The following is a 22,174-nucleotide window of genomic DNA, read 5'->3' as shown; positions in this document are numbered from 1 at the left end:
AAAAACATTTCTGTCGTCGTACAGAACGAACGCATTGCATATGCGATGCATTACCGTCGCGCGGGTGTGTTATGTGACGTTGTTCATTCAGGAAAGCTAGCAAAATGGGGACCACGTGAATGTCGGAACCCCCCACTAGTTCGAGCGTGGAACCTCAATCAATACCCTACGACTGTGTCGACCTTCGTACATCTTTCTTGGCAATGGCCTTTTTGTGCCGTCATCTGATAGCCCGCATGCGCGCAGGGCTATTAAATATATAAAGATACGGAATTCTCCGTAAATACATAAAAGCTAATCTGTAATTGGCGCTAGCTTCAGGGGCAAATAGAAGCAACAACGAACTAGCCTGCCATCTGTCAGCGGAAAGCTGTAGCAGTGCTGAGCTGCTTGGATCTGTTGCCGCTAGCGATCGAGGAAATGCCATAGGAATGTTACAGAACATTTGGTACTCGTTGTATCACTGAATAAGTTGCGTTATTAAAGGGGCCATGCAGACAAAGTACAAGATTTTTTTTTTTTTTCCCCTGAAAATTTTTGTGTTGTATAGTGCCCCAAGCACTTTTCAGGCCGCAAGCAGCAATGTTTTATTAACTGAGAATTCAATCAATTCAGGTTAAAATTTTGTCCCGCAAAATCGTGTTTTTTCTCCCGCGAAATCATGTGTTTTGGGGATGTCTGCCATGAAGTCACAAGGGCGGGTATTCAAATGAATTCCCAGTGTGCCATTAGGCTCTGCAGCCTTGCTTAACGCAAGTTTTCCCACTTGGCGCTACTGTACTTAGCCACGGACTGTTGTCCGCCGTTGCTTTGGTTTTGACCGTATTTATTCCTGGCTTGTTCTTGTTATTGTGGAAAGTAATCGTTTCGTGAAACATGCAGTATGCTCGACAAACAGGGTCACGTATGACAACGTCGCTTACGCCAATCAGTCAGTGTCGTCACAGTCCTTCAATGCCTTTCTGGTCATGAAACTTCGCCATCACGCTATGGGAGAGCTTCGTACGCTGCCACGCCACGGCGCTGGTGTTGATCGGAGGGCAGCCGAGGGCGTGGTCAGAGCATGTTTGGCAAGGAACGGCCCAGGGAGTAAGATAAAACAGACGCTTGCCGCCTTATCAGCACTGCGCTGTCGCTTTACGTGTCGTGGGCCGCTCACATGGACTTGTCATTTTGTGAGTGGCGAAAAAATTTGGTGTGAACGGGCATGCTGCTACTGCGTTCCTGCCTGCCGGTCTGGCTACAGAGCAGCAGCGGCCGCTCGATGCCCTCCGATCTGCGGTGGCGCCACTTGTGGTAGCCTTTGTCCCCGAACGAAACTTGGCCGGGAGTTCCATGACCAGAGAAGCATTGAAGGACTCTGGTGTCGTGTAAGACAGCTCCAAAGCGGCGGGCTGCTGTGCAGCTAAAACAAGCATAGTGCGCCCAGTACCAACAGCAGTGCGCCTCGGCACTTCTATGTTTATGTGTATTTTCGTTAATTTCATTGTTTACCCCACAATTCTTACTGTGGTAAGATGAATATGCGTTACATCTAAGTGCAAATAGCTTGTTCGGCTAGCTTATAAGCCCTGCCTAGTTTGAGTTTGCTTTTGCCGGCCTCAGCCAATTGCAGAGCTGGGCATATATGACATCACGGGGTCTGTTGCAGGAAATGAGCGAGTGGGTCGCATGGCCATTCCCTTTTTTCCTAATTATGTAGCTTATTTTAGCAAAGCGAGCGTTAGAAGTGGTGTCAGTATGATTTTAACGAGGCAATCTTTCGAATGAGCCAAACTTGTGTTTTGTCTTCATGGCCCCTTTCAAGGCAAATGTTTAGCAAAGTTCAGTTTTGGCCCCCCTAGATGCCTGGCCAATGCGTTTGCTCTCCATTTGCTACGAAGCAGGGGTGCACGCAGTGTCTGGATTCTGAGGCGGAGTTTCGCCGCTGGTATATATCGAAGAACTCTGGCAAGCAGCAGCGCGGACAGGAGTTTCACCTTCTAAAATGCTCTTGCCGCGTGAGTACATAGCGAGATAGAGCAGCTCTCTCTCGAGCTGTTGCACTCTACACGAGCGCTGCACAGCTGTTCCTGCTTTCCCTAAACTTCCTCCTTCATTTTCTGCAGCAGGCTTTTTTGCCCCAAGGACTGCTCCTTCCATGGTTACTTTACCCGTGTGCCTCTTGCGAGATTTGAAACGTGCAAATCGGCTAATGCAACAGTGCCGCGAAAACTGGACGTTTTCCTATTTTGCCATGGAAATTAAAGCTGTTAGTGTTCAAAGACAGCACTCAATTCTAAATTGTCTCCCGTATTTCCAAGTGAATTCCATGTGTGCTATCATGAGCAGAGGTTTATAAGTAGTGAATGCAGGTTCAGAAACCAGTATCCACCCCCAATACAAATCTGACTGACTGAAGCCCGTTCTACATGGAGCGAATTTCGCCTGCGAATCGGCTGGAACGAACATTCGCACTTGCGAAGTTCGCAATGCCTGGAATTGTCGTCTACATGGGGCCTGTGAACGCCGCGATTTTCGCATTTCAGATGCGCCTTGTTTGCAGACTGAATTAAGTTTGCCACCAGCGAAGGTTGTTGTGATTTTAACAACGGCGGTTTAATTTTACTTTCTTGGCAAGTTGTTTCTGCCTGGTTTGCGGTAAATATAAGTTTATTTGCGGTTTTATATAAGAATCGCCAATTCTTTATCAATATACGCACACACAGCAGAGAAGACAAACGTTTTGGTGTGCCCGCATTTTTGTCGCACTCGTCGCGCTCATACAAGCAACGCCATCTGGCTTCCAAGCGTGCAAGTGGTGCCGCCTAGCTATGCTCCTATTGGCCGCAGGTCCGGCCCCTCTACGCCGCACACACCGCACAAGCGGCGTTTGCTCTACCGCTTCAAATGTTTGGCACTTTGCCGCAGCAACGAAAAAAAGTGGTTTTGCCGCACGAGCGGCGCCGCATCGGCGAATTCGCAGGCGAAATCGCTCCATGTAGTACGGGCTTCACAGGTTTGAAGGTTTTCTAGATAAACAAAACAAAAAAAAAACATCAGTGCACCAAATTTTTGTTCAGTGACCTATGAGCGGCCAGGTTGGATGTTTAAAGTTAATTGTTCTTAATTAAGCTGGAGGGCATCGTAAATTTGCTTTGAGACCTTCCCTCTCTATCTCCCTCCAACTTGTGATGTGGAAGTTGTTGAAGATATGCTTTGGTTTGTGTGGGCGCTGAGAATGGCCCACGAATATTCGACGGTATTTCTTTCTTGACTGGGATCAGAGTTGGTGGACAAGGGTAGGTTAGAGCGGTGTTAATTTCCACCCAGATGGCAGCGAAAGAAGCCGTGTTCAAATAAATGTTACCTTGAGCTGAAGGAAGGCCTCGGCACTCACGAGGCACAAGTCTGGCTTATTTGCATTCACTATGTTCGAGCTGAAATTATTAACGACTAACATTGCCTTTTGTGAATCGTGGTGCCTTGCATATAATCATGAACGTGTGGAAAGACACCACTCATGACGGCATTCCGGGCATGTGAGAAGAAGAACCAAATGTGGTGTTTTTTTTTTTTCCCCAAAAAGAGAGGTTTTCAAAATGTTAATTTCTCCAGTAGAAACACTCCTTGAGGCATAGATGTCCACAGAAGGACAACTTCCACGTGAAATTCTATGACAGTCTTGAACAAAGAACATCCCCATTGCCGTTGCTACAGGGATGACATTGTTTACCAGCGGTCTTGAGAAAGGAGAAATGCACACACTAGGCAGAAAAAAAGTTACTGCCGCTGTGAAACTATGACCAACCACAATCAACCAGCACGTTCCGCCATTCTGCAAATCTGCTGTGTCTGCGTAGCCTTTTTTTTTTTTTTTTAAATGCCATCATGAGCAGGGGGTGTGGGAAGCTGTTCTTTTTGTTTTCCTAAATGTGAGAAGCGTCAGATTGGTTGGCAGCAATTTCTAATATCTACGGAACACCATTGATGTAAAATATCCGTATTGTTCTCAGCTGACTGTTAAAGATGACCATAAAGACAAACACAACCTGGTTTTATTGGAAAGAAGCAGCCTTTGATAACTTGCTCAACTCCATCCCAGTCCCAAAAGGTGTTTTTGCACACAAAAAGGAAAAATGGTGAAAAAGTCTCGCGTTTGGCTCTACACGACATCAACATTGATGTAATAAAAGAAACACTTAAAAACTAGCTGAGTAATGCAACCAAATGGAATTAGCGAACACACTCGCACGCTTACGTTTTGTGGGCGATGAGTTTGGTTGGTGGCTGGCAGTCGTGCAAACAATTGTTGCTGTTTCATCAGTTTCCTTAATACGTATCTAAATTAACTGTTCAAGGTTCACATTGAAATCGGCTACATGGTTGTTGACCCAAAGTAGTCTTTGTGCCAACCAAAATTGTATTTCGTTTTCATGGCCTCTTTAAGTATGAAGCACCTCAGATGAGTCGGCAGCTTTTTGTTTGATGTATGGTGGCGTAAACTTTTTCTACCTTTCTTAACTTTGGTGCCTGATAACCAGGTGTTTAATTAAGGGGGGACACTCGTCTTGAGGTTATTTATGTAATTTTTAACCTATGTGCTTGAGATTTACGCAGTAAGTGTATTTTAACATCCTGAGCACAAATATGCGGACAGTTTTTGTCTCTCTGTTGCAAGTTCAGAGTTGGGCAGCATGTTATGCCCTTTCGTTTCAGTCATTTTATTCGTAGTCTACCTAGAAACGCTTAAATATTTTTTTATTTCTTTGTGCTCTAGAAGTACCAGGGAGTGCAACTAAACCACGGCAGTAATTTTAGCATTGTTTCTGCGATTGATGTAAACTTATTAAATGTCAGGTTATCAATTGCCTTTTTTTTGTAAAATGAAGCGCATAATATCTTGTGCTAGTGAAAAGAAATGCTATATTTTTGTAGTTTTATTGCGCTGTTCAGTTCATAAGCTTTTGAATCCAGCCAAAATGATACAATTCGGACCCGTAAATCTCAAAATATTGTGCCCAACAGTTGACTGAATGGGAAAAAAAAATTGGTGCCGAGGAAGCAAGGCTTGAAGTTTGGAAACGTAGGTGAATATGGCCATTTATGCAACCTCGGAGGGCTACAGCTTCGTAAATACTTATGGTACGGCTGTAATACTTTCTAGGTACATTTCTGCGGACCTGCAGACTGCAAATAAAATAATACAGAAAATTGATTTTTTTTGCCAAATTTTCGGTCCTTGAGACCAGTGTCCCCCTCTTTACGTGCCCTGTCACACGGGTTCTTTCACTCCGGATCGAAATGAAGAGCAATTGACTTTTCGAGCGCGCTGTACGCATCGCCGCTACTACACGCCACGTTTCAGTCCCGATTGAGAAGTTGCAACAGTTGCACTCGCGTACGCCAGATGCCGCCAAAAATGCGCTTCGTGGCCGGCGAAAGGTAGCTCTGAGCGGTCATAGGTGTGCGATATTACATAAATGTCGTTGCACATTTAATCAAGTCAAGTTATTTGATACAATCTGTGGTGTTAGTTGAAATTGTCACCTTCTATGCCATTACTCAGTGGGGACGAAAGTATCACCGCTCTCGTCCGATCGTGGCTTGGAAACCTCATCCGCGCTTGGGGAACCGGGATTCAGTTTCAGCAGGATCGGGCTCGAGCGCGATTGAAACTGCCGTGTAGCAGCGCCCAATCCGGATTGAGCTCGATCCGGATCGACCCAATCCCGTTGAGTGTCCGTATGACAGGGGTATAAAAGAAGCCAGAACTTTTCTAGTTGCTTCTAAGAGTCAAAGGAAAGTGATGAAATCGGCAAACCTCACGAGAAGAAGAAGGTCTTTGTCGGATTGGGTGACCCTCCCCTCCCCCTTGCCCCCTGTGCAGGCCAAGGCGAGCGGCAAGAAGCTCCCCAAGGTGGCCATCACGGTATCCCCCAAGGGCATCTCTACCAGGGAAATGGCCACGGGGGAGCTGCTGCACGACGTCTCCATCTACAGGTACCTGGTGTGGCAGCGGGCTTCTTTTCTCTTCTCTAAAGAGGGCTTGCCCCCGTGGCACCTTTGAGCAGTTATTCATCTAGGGACACTGCTTCTAACCTTTTAATTTTTAAGTAAACTCTATGAAACGTGTCAGTCTTGCTGCTTTTTTTTCCCCACTGATTTCATACATGCCTCTATTTTTCCAGTTGGTCATTAGTTCCCACGATTATGAGAGATAGTTAGCCATTTTTGGAGGAGCAATAGAAGAAACAGTGCTAGTCAGAGAACTGTAATCTTTACATTTTCCAGTGCTGCAAACCCTGGTGAGTGCAAAAGAAGTGGTTTTTGGATGCACTGCTTGGCACTAACTTTACAGTAAAGATCATTAGACCTTGGTGTCTGAAACAGGCATTCTAAATGGTTCCTTGCCACTGGTGCCACAAAGGTTTAATGAGCTGTAAAATTAGTTCCAAGCGGTGCATCAAAAAACCGATTCTCTTCTTGCACTCACCAGGGTTCATGGTATTGGAAAATGTAAAGATTAGAGCCCTATGGCTAACGCTGTCTTGTCTATTGTTTCCCCAAAAATGGCTAATTCTAATAATCTTGGGAACCTATTGACCAACTAAAAAAAATAATGGCATATTTGAAATCAGTGGGGGGAAAAGCAACAAGACTGGCAAGTTTCACAGAGTTTACTTAACAGTTAAAGGAAGCTGTTTTAAGAGCTCAACTACAAAACCTACAAAACCTAGCAGCAAGCAACGAAAAGGTCTCTGAATATGCAACAAGCATTCAGAGGCATTTGGAGGGCTGTTGTTCGCCACGTGCACGATCTTGATGCGCAGGCCCATTGAGAGCGGCAGTGCCACTTTTGAAACGGCGTCCCGAGGGCTAATTCATGTGTTGGCACCGCCACTCCTTGTCGGATTGGGAACGCTCGACATGAGGGTGTGAGGAGAAAAGAAAGACCAATCGGGCTCCCAGCCAGCCGAAGTGCCAAGTTTTAATTGCCAATTTCTGAGTGGCCTGTTTCTCATGGCATGCTGGCCTTTTGAAGTCCCTGTTGGATTCATCTTCAGTCGTTGCCTAGTGGAGACCATCGCACCTCTACATTTAAGAACCGGCATTCTCAAAATGATGTACAAGAATTAAAACTGGCTAAGTTTTTATTTAACCCTTTTTAAATTTTTGGATTCACCGGCTCAACGGCTTTCACACTCCCGCGAGTGCCTTGCCATTTAGTACGTTCCTTAAAAGCACTTCAGTTTCAGTTCCAATATTGTTTTTCGCATTACCTTATCGCAAACTTTAGTGTAGAAGCATTACTAGCTTGTTGACTGGGTTTTTGCCGCAGTTTGTATTCTCAGTGAATGTAAAAAAAATCAACAGGATCTAAGTTCCTTTCTGTTGCGAAGCTGATGCCTTCCTAACTATGCCATTCCGGCTAATTGTTCTCTGTGTGCGATGTGTTGGACGTGACGCCTGCACAAAGCACATTGCTACAGACACTGCATTCCCGGTGCACGCCGGAGGCACGAGCGGGAAATTTGAAATTGTTCAAGACCTTGTCCTTGATTGCAAATTTGGTGCAAGAAAACATTTTGCGCGATATTATGTCGTCAGTGCAGCCAAATCACCTACATGCAGCGGACTTTCGTTGATGACACAACTGCAGATGCAAAGAGATGATTGCGAACTGCGAGGCATCTGTGACAGTGAAGACATTGTGCTTGTAAAGAAAATTGGGCATTGATGGATGAAGTGATGCACATGTTTAAGGCTTAATGCAATCTTTCGTGGCTAAAAGCAATCAATCAAGGGCTGTAACTTTCTCGGTACTGTTTACTGTTTAACATGGAAATGTCTTGCATGCCTCAGTGCTCTCTCTCTCTCTCTCTAAGTGCAACGCATGTTATGGCACAGCCGCACATTTGTCTCGCACCTTAGACAATGGAACGTGCAAACTAGGCATGCCCTCAGTGCTGGGTGGCCGGTTGCAAACATGTTTGCGCTTGTTCCGTGCACAGGATCTCGTTCTGCTCAGCGGACGCAAGCTTCGACCGGGTGGTGGCCTTCATAGGGACTCACAGCAACGAGGTGATGGAGTGCCACGCCTTCCTGTGCGCCAAGCGACGGGTGGCGCAGGCCGCCGCGCTCACCATCTCGCAGGCCTTCCAGGTGGGTCAGTGATTATTGGCAGGACTCGTCTGAGCCGGCTAGCTGTGCACGAAGCTCAGGTGTAGATTAAAAAAAAAGAAAAAAACTGCTGGGGCCGGTGTTGAACCTTGGTCATTTTAGTTGCAATGCTGGTGCCTTACCAACCATGCCATGTTGGCTAGTTTGTTCTCTGTGAGCAAGAAATTGGATGGCACATCGGCACAGAAAGGTGAACTGTTGGAGGCGTGTTGAAACTTTATTCCCTAGAAAAGGAAATTATTTAAACTATTCCCTAGAAGTATCCCTAGAACTATTCCCTAGTGTTGAAGCTATTCCCTAGAGAAGAGAAAAGGCTGCAGATGGGGGTGAAAGACAATGGTGAGGTACTGTGGTGACCAGTGGATTTGTTCTGAGTGTAATCTGATGTAAATACAGTTCTTTTCCTTCAGCGACGGGGTTGCAGTTGCAACAGGGCCCCTTTAATGTGTCATTTTAGACTGCTCGGGACTGCTTTAGAGCAGGTCCATATTTTGTTTCCCCATAGAATTTCTGTTGTGAGAGCGGTTTTGGGCTGCCCAGAAACTGCCCAGAGCTGCTCTGTACAGGGCTAATAAAAAAGACCGGCAGTTGAACAGAGTTGTGTTAGTAATTTTGTGGTTGTGTGCACAGTGCAAGCAAACTGTTGGATAGGGCATGGTGCTTTGTGTTGGTAAGTGTCGCCATGTACCATATATTCGCACGTATTGCCTACATCCAGATGGTGTGCCGCGAGAAAATAAAAAGAAAAATATATTCCTTGTATTTCCCGCACCATTGACTATGTAATGTCACTATCCATTCTTCGTAAAGAAAAAAGCACATCACAGTTACGTTGTGTTTATTCAGATAAGAGACGGGCCGGTGGGTATCAAACTTTACTTTCACTGTTGTGTAAGAGGGAAAAAAAGCGCGTCATCCTTTGGGAGAAAAATTGCAGCTGAGAAGCCACATTTGTGTACGACATGGCACATCTGCTGAACTGATTATTGGATCCAGCTGCTACGCTGTCAGAGGTTCGCTTCACTTGTGTCAGGGGCAACGACCTCATCCTCCTCAAATCCACAGACTTCACTACTCCTATCAGTTGAACAGCCAGGAATATTATTTTGTGTTACTATATGCCATTGGTAAAAAAATTTAAAGGAATGAGAGCCTGCACTAAGACAATATCTTGCCATTTTCCTGCTTTGTTAAAGCCGAAGGGCTAGTTGCTTTGTTCATTGTAATATCCACTAAAAATACGAGTGAAGGACCATTTTTGTCAAGAAAGCAACACGTTTTGTTTTTGGTTTTACATTGTAGTTTATCAGTGTGGTGTGTATATAGCGTGGAAGGGAAAAAAAAAACCCTCAAAGAAGGGAGGGAATGCAGCACTCCGAAAATTTCAGGGGGTGTTTTGACACCAAAATACACCCTCTTGCTACGCTTCTGACTCCTATATTGTTCTCAGACTGACGCTCTTCGTCTTTTGTGTTGCTCACAGGTTGCCTACCAGGCCTGGCAAGGTTCGCGGCAAGTCACAGGCAGCCCAGGAGCACAGGTAAAACTATTCCACCATATCGATTCCAAGCAGCTGTGATTGGTAGCGTGTGCATTCATCTCGGTCTGATGCTCGCTCCAAATTGCGTGACACTATCATTCATGTCTGCATTGCTTTGTGTTACTCGGTCTGTTTCTTTTCTACGGTGGCCACTGCAGTGAAGGCTCACATTCCTGTGATGATCGCAGTGGTCGTGCGATTATTTGTCATCACTTGGTGTGGCTCAACGCATCAACGTTAGGTTGAAGCATCTGAGACTTTGCCAGGTTGGGTGTGGTCGTTACGTGGAACCATTTGCATTGTCCAACCAGGTTTCTTACACAGCGCAGGTGGCGACTTCTCGCAACGTGGTGCTCACAATTGACTATTTCCTTAGTTCTATTCTTTGTCTTTATTTTGCTATACGTTTTCTTGCTAGCCACAAGGCTTTAGTTTAGTGTGGGAAATAACGGTATCCCGAAGACGTGGATTCAATCCTGGCCATGGCAGCTGTTTTTTTTTTTGATCGGGGAAAAAAACAACAGGGCCTGGATATGGGGATTTCGGCAAGCATTTAAGATCCCCAGGGGGCCGAAGTTATTCCAGAGCATTCTACTATTGCACTCCTCATAACCCAGAAGGTAGCTTCAGTGTGTAAGACCTCCAAAAGTTTCTTTTACTGTGCTTTACTTTGTTCTCGTTAACTTTGGTCTGTGCTATTTTTCTCTACACAATGCGAGGTTGGAACTTTTGGCAGCGAGTTTGTTAGAGCACGTACTGCCTAGTGTAGTAGTTACTAAGGTGGTCATGAAACTCGAGCAAAGCAGATTTTTAACTTCTCAAGTCGCACTGTTGGGCAACTCTTGTGTTTTGTCTTTTTGTTTTGGAGTTATATTTGCTGTCTAGCAAGGCACGGTGACTGAGCTGAAAAATGCTTTGTGGTGACTTTTGCGAGCATTTGCGTCCAAGTAGGGTCTTCAGCGCTCAAGGGGCGGTTTCGTTCGTGGGTGGTGATGCGATTTTCACTTTGTGCAGGAGGCCGACCACGGGCAGAAGCCGGCTGAGGCCAATGGGAACAAGGAGCCTGATAGGAAGGAGGAGGGGAGGGTCACTCCCCTCATCGACCTGTCCTCGGAAACGGTGCGTTGAGTGCCAGTGGTTGGCTATGGCGACATTTACCAAGGGTTGTCTGTGATCTTCTGCTGGAATCGAGGCGGCCGCTTGTCTAGTCATGGTTGCACAGAGCCTTGATAGCTTACCTTTGGCATTTATTTCACTGGCGACGGGGGTAATCCGGTTTGGTGCTGCATTTGGTTTGGTGTGGCAAGGAACCACTTCGAATGCTCATTTCAAACAGCAAAGTTTAATTAGATATAAAATTAGTTCCAAGCGATGCATAAAAAAACTGCTTAGATTATTGCATTCACTAGGGTTCATAGTATTGGAAAATGTGAAAAATTACAGTTTTATAGCCAACGCTGTTTTGTCTATTGTTTGACCCAAAATGGCTAATTATCCCTAATTATCTGGGGAACTAATTGACTAACTGAAAAAATAGTGGCATATTTGAAATCAGTGGGAAAAAACATCCAGACTGACAAGTTTCACAGAGTTTACATGAAAATTAAAAGTTGTTGTTTTAAGACCAGGCAGCTTTTTAACAGAGCCTTTTTTCCGAGGCATTCATTTCAGTCCCAGTGGGTGTTGGTTGCTTTTCCGCTCCTCATTTTGTTTTGATTTGATTGTAGGTTTTTAACGCGCCGACGCAACGCAGGCGATGAGGCGCGCCATAGTGGAGGGCTCCGGATTAATTTTGACCACCTGGGGATCTTTAACGTGCGCCGAAATCTCGTACACACGGGCGTTTTTGCTTTTCGCCTCCATCAGAAAAGCGGCCGCCGCGGCCGGGAATCGAACCCGCGACCTCGTGCTCAGCAGCGCAACGCCTTAGCCACTGAGCCACCGCGGCGGGTCTCCTCATTTTGTGCCCAGGTCTAGGAAGCTGCCTGGTGGGGTACAAGTGACCTCATTGGATACCAGTGAACATAATTCCAATTGATGCAACCATACTGTGAAAAACTCCCTGGGACTCAAAGTGCCCTTTCCCCTGGACAGGATTAACAATGGGACATTCCTTTGCTGCTGTGTATGTTGGAATTTGAAAGGAACAAACTGGCACCTGAGGCGCTGTGCTTCTCATTGTCTCCTGTACTTCTCTCTTCTGCAAAGTGCTTTTCTCTTTCTCTCCCTCATCCTCCTCCTCCTCGCTGTTTGTGTTTTTGTTTTGACTGTTGGTCATGCTCTGGCTCCAGTGTACAATGATATGCAATTCATACCAAGTTCCTTTAACAGCGGAAGTGTTTAAAGGGGCACTGACACAAAAATTTTGCATCTTGTTTTTTTTGTTGCGATAAGTAGCTAGTGACCTACTTATAACCTGTAGAAACCTCATTTGCTTCAGCGTGCGACGGTTGTTTAATTAGAGGCATTTTCAATGGGGCCAGTCGCAGTTTCGGTTTCAGCGAGTGCCGCGAAACGATGAATTTTGTGGATTTTGTGTGAACAAAGCTGACCACGTGACCGTCGGAGGGATATCACAGAGCAGAGCCGCCGTAGCACTGTCGAATCCGCATCGACGGCAGTTTCTGCGAATGCCCCCACGTACTGATCTCGTGAGCCGCTTAATTAAAAAGTGACCGTGGATGTGACGCAGGCGCTGCGAGTGCAAATGCTACCGCGGCTAAAGAACGACGCGCGACGCTCGAGACGGTGGGTGGCAAGACGCGCGCTGGGAGCAGCCGGCCGGTCTGCCTACAGGTCCGCCTACAGATGTGTTCGGCTCAGCACTGCGGCGGATATTCGAGTGCCGCTCTCGTAAGCGGTGCAGATGACAATTTTTAATGCAACCCGCCATCGCATCGTTAACTCCTTTCTCATGTAAGCCACCATGGTCGGGACTTGGGGACAATTTCGTGCAGCGGTAACAAGCTATCACTCGAGCTACCTGCGCCGGCCTGGGCCGCCGCCTGCACAGCGACCGTGCGGCTAGCTCAGTGAGCTTTTCGTGCCTCCGGCGCGTTTTCGCATCCAATGGTAATAAACAGTAATAGAAACAGAGTGCCTGGAATCGCTGTAGAACTTTGGTTGCGGCCAGCTGCCCGATTAGCTGACGAAATCACGGGGCCTCCGCCGCCAACGATCGGGTCGTTCGTTCTCGAGAGCAGAAGCTCCGCCCTCCGGCCCTCCGATTGGAGCGGCGAGCCGGGCGAGCCGGCAAAAAACGCCGGTAGTGGGGAAGCGGCAAACACAAACTCGTGACGTGTTTGGATGTTGTTTATTTACAATTGCGCGTGGTCCTCTGCTGGCTGCTCGGTTGCGTTTCGCACACTTCAAATTTGATTTTAAATATGTTCTAGGCTGTATTCGCCGCTGATATTTTGCAGATGATGTATATGTGTTCCCACCAATCTATCTCCGAAGTTATCTCGCCTTCAAAATTTTGTGTCAGTGCCCCTTTAAGCTTGAGTTCCATTTGGGTGTGGAATTGCTCAAAACTGGGTGCAGCAGAGTGGAGAGGAGGAAAAATCTAGGGCAGCAAGTGTGAGTGGAAGTGGCGAGGAGGAAAGGAGCCGAGGAGCAGGTGTGGGGAGTGCACGCCTCAAGAAAAAGTCACTTCCCGTGGTCGGAATCGAAGCTGGGCCCCTTGCGTTATGAGACCGGTGTCCATTCGATTCCGCTATCGTTGCCTGTGGACTTTGGCTGAGTTGAAGTGGACCTTGTCTTTGGACTGTGGCTGTTTGGATTCTGGACCTTGGGAGGTTGGACTGTGGACTTCGATTAGGCTCAGTTTGCATGAAGAAAACTTCGCTTTTTAGCCGTCCTTCTCTTTAAAAAAAAAAAGCCAAGTTAAAGCTAGCGGAGAGTGCGAGCTCTACCGTTTCCTTAGTCTTCACATCTCAATTGCTAAGGTGGCCGAATTTAAGTTTAGAGCTCTTTAGGGGCTTGCCTTGTCGTCGTAGCTCGCTCGCTGGACCCAAGTAGATCTCCACACTGCATTCTGTCGTCGCGGCTCAACCCAGCGGCTTCGAAAGCCAAGTGGTTTATATAGTCATAAGCATTAGAAACTCGTGAACCACTGGCGCTTGTCGTACATCTGCCCGTTGTTTAGCACAAAGAAAACTGCAGGTACATTTGAGGCACAATGTACGCAGTTAACCAGCAGCCCCCTGCTTTCCTTTAGTTGAGAACACTCGTTGGATTGTTTTTTATGATAGTAAGCGAAAAAAAGTGGCAGTGCAACGCCCGCGCATGCAGGAGGAGAAGCAAGCACGAAAAGAGCAGAACTCCCGCTGGCGCAGTTTCAGGCAGGGGAATGAATGAATGAATGAAAGCTTTAGTACTATATATCTTTTGCCGGTATAGGTCCCCTCTGTTCAGGGAACCTCTAGGTTGCCTGTCGTGGCTTCCTAGGCGGCATCATGTGGACTAGGTTGAGTCCTTGTCAGGCTTGTTGGCGCGCGAGCGCTGCAGAGGCGGGAAATTTGAATTGTGTTGGGTGGTAGCAGTGAGCGGATAACGGTGCCACAGCCCATTTGGCGAATCACTGCTCTACACTTCTGACAGCTTTCACATTGAGTGGAACAGCTTCAATTTTTGTCTTCTTCCTCCTCTTTTCTTCCTCTTCTCCTTTTTCGCCCTCTTGTGCTCCCTCTGCTTTCCTTTCCTTGCTAATATATGTGCATTGCGCGGCACTTGTAGCCGCATGTGCTGCCCGTCCTGTCGTGAGCTCGCTCCCTCTCCCCCTCCCTCTCCCCCGCTCACCCTTTCCTCCCCGTGGCAGGAGATGGAGGCTGCCTTTGGGAGGCTCGGTGCCAGCCCACCCCTCTTCTCCAGCGGCTTCAAGCCCCAGGAGGAGGAAGAGCTGCGACGGTTCGTGGCCTCGGGAGCTTGCAGCCGTGAGGCGGGACTGCTCGACCGAGAGGACGACCTGCTCTCACTCTGAGCACGGGGGTGCGGCACTGCCACTGCACCGCACCTGCACCAGTGCAGTGCAACAGTGTTGGAATGTTTTGAGATAGAGTGTGCGGTCCCGCTCTCACCCCTTTCCTCGAGCGGGGCCTCATTGGAGGGGAATTTCGGGCTTGTGGAATTCGATTTCGCGTTTTCCTAAAATGCGCTGCAACGGTCGCCCAAACAAGTCAGCCTTTGTGTGCGTTTCTCTCCGAACATTTGTGGGGCCTCTTGGCTGCAATGCGCATAAGAGTGCAGTAGCTGTTCTTTTTATATGTGAGTGCTGCTCGCAGGGTGGGCTCTGCTCAGTAGGAAAGTGCAAACTCTGGCTGTGGCTTTCTCTGCCGCTGTGTTCTCTTTTTGAAGGGCTCCTGGTGTGACCTGGTGCGAAAGCATTTATTTTATGTTAGATGGGGGACCAGCACTGACCGCAATGGCGTCGTTTAGGCCATGCCAGGGGGGCATAATGAGGCAAATTGAAGAGAGCGGGGTTGGTTTTTCTGCGTCTTTCACAGCGATTTGCGTGCGCACCGCTTCACGTGCACGTGTAATATTTGGCTCGGGTATTCCTGGCAGTGTAATCTAAATGTCGCGCAGGTTTGCTTGCACTGCTCAAAGAGTGTTGCAGGGTCCCTTTAAGGTGTGCCTTATGTAGTAAGCAGTTGAACGTGATGACGGACATTGTGGAGGGAAAGCCTAGTGCTTCTGGCTTCATTTAGTCGGAATGCTTTGTTTAGAATTCCATTTGTGGTGGAGGCTTCTCCAGGCCTCTTCGCACAGTCGTCAGCTTGCAAGTTCTTTGCACAGGGCAAGATTGCTATAGGGGTAAGGGGGAGCTTAAATGATGCGCAGAGGAGCCTCTGTTGCTGAAATGCAGCGTTACAGACGTGTGAGGTGGTACTGCACTTGCCTTGTGAAAACACTGGTCAGCAGATTTTCGGACCTTGCGTAATGCGTAATGTTGTGCATGGCTGTTGCGAAGGCCAAAGGGATAGCCCGAGTCATTGTGCTTTTTTTTTCTCCAGCTGAATTAGGTCGTTAGCAATAACGTTTACTCTGCATCTTCTGTCGCGGACTGAAACTAAAAAGCTGCTGAGAAAGCACTCGGACAACACAAAGGCTGGACTTGTATACGGGCGGTCTGTGCTTGCGGCATCCCAGGTCTGCGTCCTCTAAAGAAGTTCGTGCCGTGCGGTTTGCGCCCAAATGCCGTGCCCACGAGATATCCCGCAGGTTATAAGCATCGCTTTCTGCATTGTGGCACATTCTGTGAACTGAGGTGCCTCTCTCTCTCTCTCTCTCTCCCCCTCTCTCTATTTCTATAACTGGAAGCCTACACAATTTGTGTTTTTACGTAAGAGTGCAGCTCCCATTTCTGAAGACATGTGGAGTTGTCTTTTCATTGTTCGTGAAAGGGAAGGGCTTTTTGAATTCAATGGAGAGGATGCTTATGCAGTTAATCAAAATGTGACTTGGTTTTATTGATTTCTTTCACTTCAGTGGAAGCTTGTCTGCGAGTTCCTTATGTGCACTCACTGTGTTGGCTTTCCTAAGGTGTGGCATCATTGCCTGTTGTTGCTAGTGTTTGCTATGTGTACATTGAGAATCTTTTGGGATGTAGAAACGTTACTTTGTCCCATCTGGGCGTTCCTATGGGCTGGACAGAACACTGGCTGCGTGACGAGCATTTTTATTATTTTTAGGCTGATAGACAGTGCAGCTATCAGTTTCTTCCGTATACCTCCGCCTTGTTTTAGCCACGTTTATAGTATACTACCGAGTCTCATTGTTTCTGCATTTAGTCAGGCGAGGAACGTTTCGTATTGACGTCCCTTCTTTCGGTTGTTCTTCTACGGTTGTGTTTCTCGTTCTACCTGCTTTTCTTGGCAAAGTATTCCTCACTTAACGACGAGGTGAAGTTGTGGTGTTTCTATTTTTGTTTTGCGAGTTTTTGTATCGCTTAGTTTGCCACGGGCAGAGTGTTGCGAGAAGGGCAACCACTCTTGTTGTTGTCACCAGCCGGCGAAGACAGTTGGAACTTTTTTTTTGAAGTGCTGTGAAGGACTGAAAAAAATGTGCTAGTTTTTGAGACACCATGGCTTGAGATGTTGTGAGGGAAAGTGTATTGAGAGCGTCTGAGATCTAATTAAGGGGGGACACTGGTCTTGGGGACATTTTTGTTATTTTTTCACCTATGTGCTTGAGATGTACACATTAAGTGTATTTTAACATCGTGAGTACAAATATGCAGTCAGTTTCTGTCTATCCATTGTAAGTTCGGAGTTGTGCGACATATTTTGCCCTTCCTTTTCAGTCACTTTATTCATAATCTATCTATGAAATACTGAAATATTTTTTACTCCTTTGTGCTCTAGAAGTACCAGGCAGTGCAACTATACCACAGCAGTAATTTTAGCATTGTTTGTGCAATTGCTGTAAACTTATTAAACGTGAGGTCATCAATTGCCTTTCGTTTTTGTAAAATGAAGTGCATAATATCTTGTGCTAGCAAAAAAAAATTCGATATTTTTGGGGTTTTATCGCACTGTTCAGTTAATAAGCGTTTGAGCCCAGCCAAAATGATACAAATCTGGCCAGTACATCCCGAGATATTGTACCCGATCAGAAAAACTGTTGGTCCTGAGAAAACAGGGCTTGAAGTTTGGAAACAGGCAAAAATGGTCATTTAGGCAACTTCAAAGGGTGCCAGCTTAGTAAATACTTATGGTACAGCTGTAATATTTTGCAGGGGATTTCTTTGGGGCCTGTAGACTTCAAATAAAATTATTAGAGAAAATGAATTTTTTTTGCCAAATTTTCAGTACTCAAGACCAGTGTCCCACTTTAAAGTCGTCATTCGCGTGTAAAGTTCGTTGTTGGGTGCTTGTTGGATCAGAGCTTTGGCTGACTTCACTCTGGTTGGCGGCAGGTTAAGTGAACTGCTTGTGTTAATTAAATGCGTGCGATTCTGCGCGGTGGGCCGTTGTTGTAGCTGACCAACTGAAGTCTTCATATTGCACTGGCAAGGTGCACTTTTTTACACTGTAGGTGTGTAAGTTGTGAAATCTGTTACTGTGGTAAACGTGTTTGAGTGCTCGGCGATTCTGTTGGCTCTAAACTTGACATTCAAAGGTTGCTTGAGTTGTCGAGGGTGACAACTGTAATGTAGGGTTTTTAAAGTATGTGTGCGTGTGTGTGTGTGTGCGTGTGTGTGTCTGCACTTGAAAAGGGGGGCTGCATTGCATCATGTAGCCCCGTTGATCGTTTCGAGTCTCCGTTGTGCATTTCATGTTGTGTACAGCAGGTGGCGTTTGTTGCGTACGACACCATCAAGTTTCCGGGACGTTTGATCAAAAGTGATGTGTCTGTTGTGTCGCGCGAAGGTTCGGTTGGAAATGTGCCTTGTTGTGAAATGCTTGTACAGAGCCGTTGAATATTTTGGAGCCTGGTACTTTCGGCACTGGGTCTTGGTGTCCAACCTCACGTGCAATTGTGCGTTTATACTATAAGGGGCCTGGTAGCAAATATTTTACGTCGGTGTTGTGGAGCTGGCGAAGACGCAAAAGAAAAACTTCCCGAGGTACAACTTATGCGGGAGAGAGATGTGTGTATGTCTGTTTGCAAGATCAGGTGTGGAGGGTGACTTTTGGTCGGGCCTCAGTTCGATGGAGTGCCAAGCTGTGTTGGTGTGGTCCCGGTGAAAAGTGGGTGTGGAGGTGCGAGTTCGAGTCTGCATTATTTGAACAGCTTTGTCTAGAGCACCTTTGATGGCATTGAAGATACAAGATCTGAACAGGTCTGTGCTGGACTGTCAATGGGGAGGTTTATTTGGCTGAGTAGTGCTTGCGAAATGTGTTAGTTAAAAAGTACATCTGCTACCTTCTCTACAAGGAAAATGTGCTCAAGAAGTTGGGGGGCGTCACTGTTGTGTCCTCTGGTTTTCGAAGTATTGGTGGGAGATGCTTTCTTTAGTATATATAGGGTGACATCCTAACCCTAGACTTTGCTGCGCCAAGTATGGTGGCTGACTTTCTAAATTACGGAACTCTAGCCACATTGGTTCGATGACAGCCCAGCATAGGATTTTCCATTTTCGGGGCTTGTTTACCATAGACGTGGAATAGCCAGGCAACGTCGTACTGAACGTTTAACAGATGGCTTTTGTACAGCCTTGTCTGTGGCATGAGTTGTTGGTGCACTATTTTAAGCGGTTCAACGAATTCTCAACCTGGTATTTGGAGGGGGATGGAAACGCTTCCATTTTGTATCTTGTTCCACGAAGAAGTTGTGTTGAAACTATGTGTTTTCTCAAACTGTTACTCGAGTTAGAGGAAATGTTTGCATACATCTTTCACGGACTTATCTGCTGTTTATGTGTGCAGAATACGGAAAGCTTTGTAAAAAAAAATGCTGCGGTCTTGTTGTTTTAAACTATTGTTGCAACAGTTTAAACATTCTCTTGTTAGTAACCTATGCATTGCTCATAAGTGTTAATTGGCTTGCGTGGTCATATTTCTTAAGTGTGCTCAGGATAGGTGCATTAAGTCACCGTTTTTTTTTTTCCCGTTGCATGGAATTGCGATATTGTAGTGCTTGCGATGAGGCAAGCACATGGCCATTCATTGCTGTCGAGGCCCAAACCCCACACACACACAAAAATAAAGCGCCATTTACTGTATTCGTGTTCACCCGTTCGAAGGAACCAACTCTACCACTTCGCTGCCATCATGAAGTACAAGGTACTAGCACCCTTTGGGTGCCCTTATTCACATCTTCATTCCAGCAGTGTTGGTGTTCTGTCTTTGAAGTGTTCTATTCGCCTTTTTTTGTTCCCGATCTTCACAGGCATCACACTGGTCTCTTTTTTAAATGAGTGTGTCTTGTGATGTGCTGTCTGAATCAGTGATGGTACATCTGGTTGCAGTTATAGTGCCTTCATCTCATCTGCCTTTAATCAGGCCAGCGTGTTAAGGAGGCAGAGAATTAACAAGTTTAAAAGTTGACTGGGCTAGTTGGTTAGTCATTGTGGTGATATTCAGCACAGAAGAAACACACGAGGACGAAAACTATACACACGGACATGTGCTAACTGGGAACTGCATTTCTTGCAATGTGGGGCCATGCGCTATAGGCCGATGTGATTGTCAAAAAAAATTAAAATTCGGCACGTTTTGGATGTCTTCGCTCTTTATCTGTTAGTATTTTTTTTTTCTGTTTGTATTGTTCCTGCAAAGGCAAATGCATATATATTTGCCGTTGTGTGAATAACAAATCAGTTGGAAGTTAACGAGTGTCCATGTGCATACTTTCCGTACCCACGTTTTTTTTTTTTTTGTGCTACATATCACCAAATTAAAAAAAAATGATTTCACGTTTCTGTCGATTCACGAACCAAATTTGGTAGTGCTGGCCCTTCGTATTCTTTCGGAAATAAAGAATGCAGGTGCAGCAATCAATCATACCTCAAATCTCATCTCGCATCGTGGCACCATGTTGTACATGAAGCAACGCATTCCTTTAAAACCTCCAGGCCTAAGTAGTGCATTTGTATATCTGGTGCTCTGCATAGTATTAGTCTTCAGCCCTGCAGACGCAACTGATCTGGCCTGTTGGAGGTGCAAGTGGGGGTTTTCTTCTCTAATGATGCATCCTTTCACGTCTTTTTTCTTCTTTTTGCAACCTCCGCTCATCTTTCAGCTTTTCCACCTCATTCCACACCTCCCAAGTGCAACTATACATCTCGGATACTGACGTTGAACTGTTCATTCATTTGACTTGTATGCCATGCGAACTCTTTGTTATGACTTAACCGTTAAAGGAGCCATGAAGAGAAAACACAAGTTTGGTTCATTCAAAAGATTGTCTCGTTAGAATCATACTGACACCACTTTTAACGTAAACTTCGCTCAAATAAGCTACATAATTAGGAAAAACGGGAATGGTCATGCGACCCACCAGCTCATTTCCCGCAACAGAACCTGTGATGTCACATGGGCTAAGCTCTGCGATTGGCGGAGGCTGGCAGAAGCAGACGCAAATTAGGTAGAGCTTACAAACTAGACGAACGAGCGATTTGCGCTTAAATTTAGGGCACATTCTTTACAAAGCAATAAGAATGATGGGACAAACAGTGGAAGTTACGAAAGCACATGTAAACATAGAAGTACTGATGCGTTCTGCTGTTCGTACTGCGCACAGCATGCTTTGGTTTAGCTGCACAGCACTACGGGGCTTGGGGTTGTCTCAGACGACACTGGCCGATTGACGCAAGCAACGGTGTCTTACGTGACCCCATTTGTCGAGCGAGCCCTGTTTCAGGGAACGAATATTTTCTCCCAGAACAAAAACAAGCCAGGTTTAAATGCGGGCAAAAACAAACCAAACGCTTGCCACGGTATGGTGGCGCCATCTAGGTTACGGAACGTAAAGAAACGCGGGAACAAACCAGCACCGCTGTACAGGGTGGAGACAACCTTTGAACGGTCCCGTGCCGCCGCAATTGGGCCAACGGGCTCAACGCGTTATTCTTTTCGTTTCCCACGAGACCTAGCAACGCGAAACAAACAATATGATTCAAACTTCTTCAGTAAACCGCGTTGCGGCGATAATTTTAGCGCGGTTTTGACACAATGACTTGCTTCGGCGGCGAGCGAGCAACCGAACATGGCGGCGCCAGCGTTACGTGTCTCTACCCTGTACGGCGGATGCGTGAATGAAGGTACTCTAGGCTGCAGAGCGGTCGGTTCCCGTGATGTCACTTGGGACCACGAAAACGCACGATTGAGCGGGAAAATCAAAATTTTAACCTAAATTGTTTAATTTCTCAGTGAATAAAGCACCGTTTGTATCCGGACAAGCGCTGGGGGCATTATAAAACACGAAATCTTTCGAATAAAACCAACTTGCATTTTCTCTTCATGGCTCCTTTAAACCTAAAGATCTGCATTTATTTTTCTTTTCATGGTACTTGGTTTGCGATAAGCATGTTAGCTGCATCTCAAGTTTGTTTTGTTTTTTAACAAGTGTTTGGCGTTTTTATTGATCGCTTGCAAGTTCCTTTTGCTTTTTGAGTGTGCAGTGCATGCGAGCCGTACAGACGTGTTGTGACCAATGAAACCTGCGACACCTTTTTTTGTGAATTGCAGTTGGATGACTGTGGTTGAAGATCTGTTTTTGCAATAAACAATGATTAAACTCGTCTGACTTTTTTTTTTCGTGATGGTAGAAGCTTGCTTGCGTTGTCAAAATAGCAAGATCATGGCAGGGGGGGGGGGGGGGGGTTCTTTAAGGCTTTCCTTGTGTCTTGAGTGGGCTGTGGGTTTGAATGCTGGGACTTGGCTGCCTGACTAGATAAAGGCACGTACAAGAGGGGCATTAACTGTTTCGCCAAAAAGACTCTTTACTTTCATGAGCTGGTTTGTTGGATAGGGCATCTAACAATACCAGTTTGACATTTCTTGCAACATGTAGCAGAGGGTTGAG

The 22,174-nt window shown here is 46.3% G+C and overlaps 1 protein-coding gene across 3 annotated transcripts in view; it reads left to right on the top strand.

The window, feature by feature from the left end:
• The window catches only part of LOC144153720 (low density lipoprotein receptor adapter protein 1-B-like), a 28,654-nt gene extending 6,764 nt beyond the window's left edge, over window positions 1-21,890 (top strand). The window contains exons 3-7 of one of the 3 annotated variants that reach the window (XM_077685409.1): window positions 5,870-5,982; window positions 7,995-8,145; window positions 9,647-9,703; window positions 10,718-10,822; window positions 14,523-21,890. In XM_077685409.1, coding sequence (XP_077541535.1) covers window positions 5,870-5,982; window positions 7,995-8,145; window positions 9,647-9,703; window positions 10,718-10,822; window positions 14,523-14,684 — 588 coding nt within the window. In that variant the 3' untranslated portion in view covers window positions 14,685-21,890. Of the gene's footprint in view, window positions 1-5,869; window positions 5,983-7,994; window positions 8,146-9,646; window positions 9,704-10,717; window positions 10,823-11,674; window positions 11,768-14,440 lie in introns of those variants that run through there. The other 2 variants (XM_077685410.1, XM_077685411.1) reach the window with 2 other exon arrangements.
• Window positions 21,891-22,174: the final 284 nt, after the last annotated feature.

Source organism: Haemaphysalis longicornis, unplaced genomic scaffold (genome assembly GCF_048455015.1).
Source record: "Haemaphysalis longicornis isolate Haplotype H1 unplaced genomic scaffold, Haemaphysalis longicornis Haplotype H1 scaffold_9, whole genome shotgun sequence".
NCBI lineage: Eukaryota > Metazoa > Arthropoda > Arachnida > Ixodida > Ixodidae > Haemaphysalis > Haemaphysalis longicornis.
This window is presented reverse-complemented; position numbering and strand designations above follow the sequence as displayed.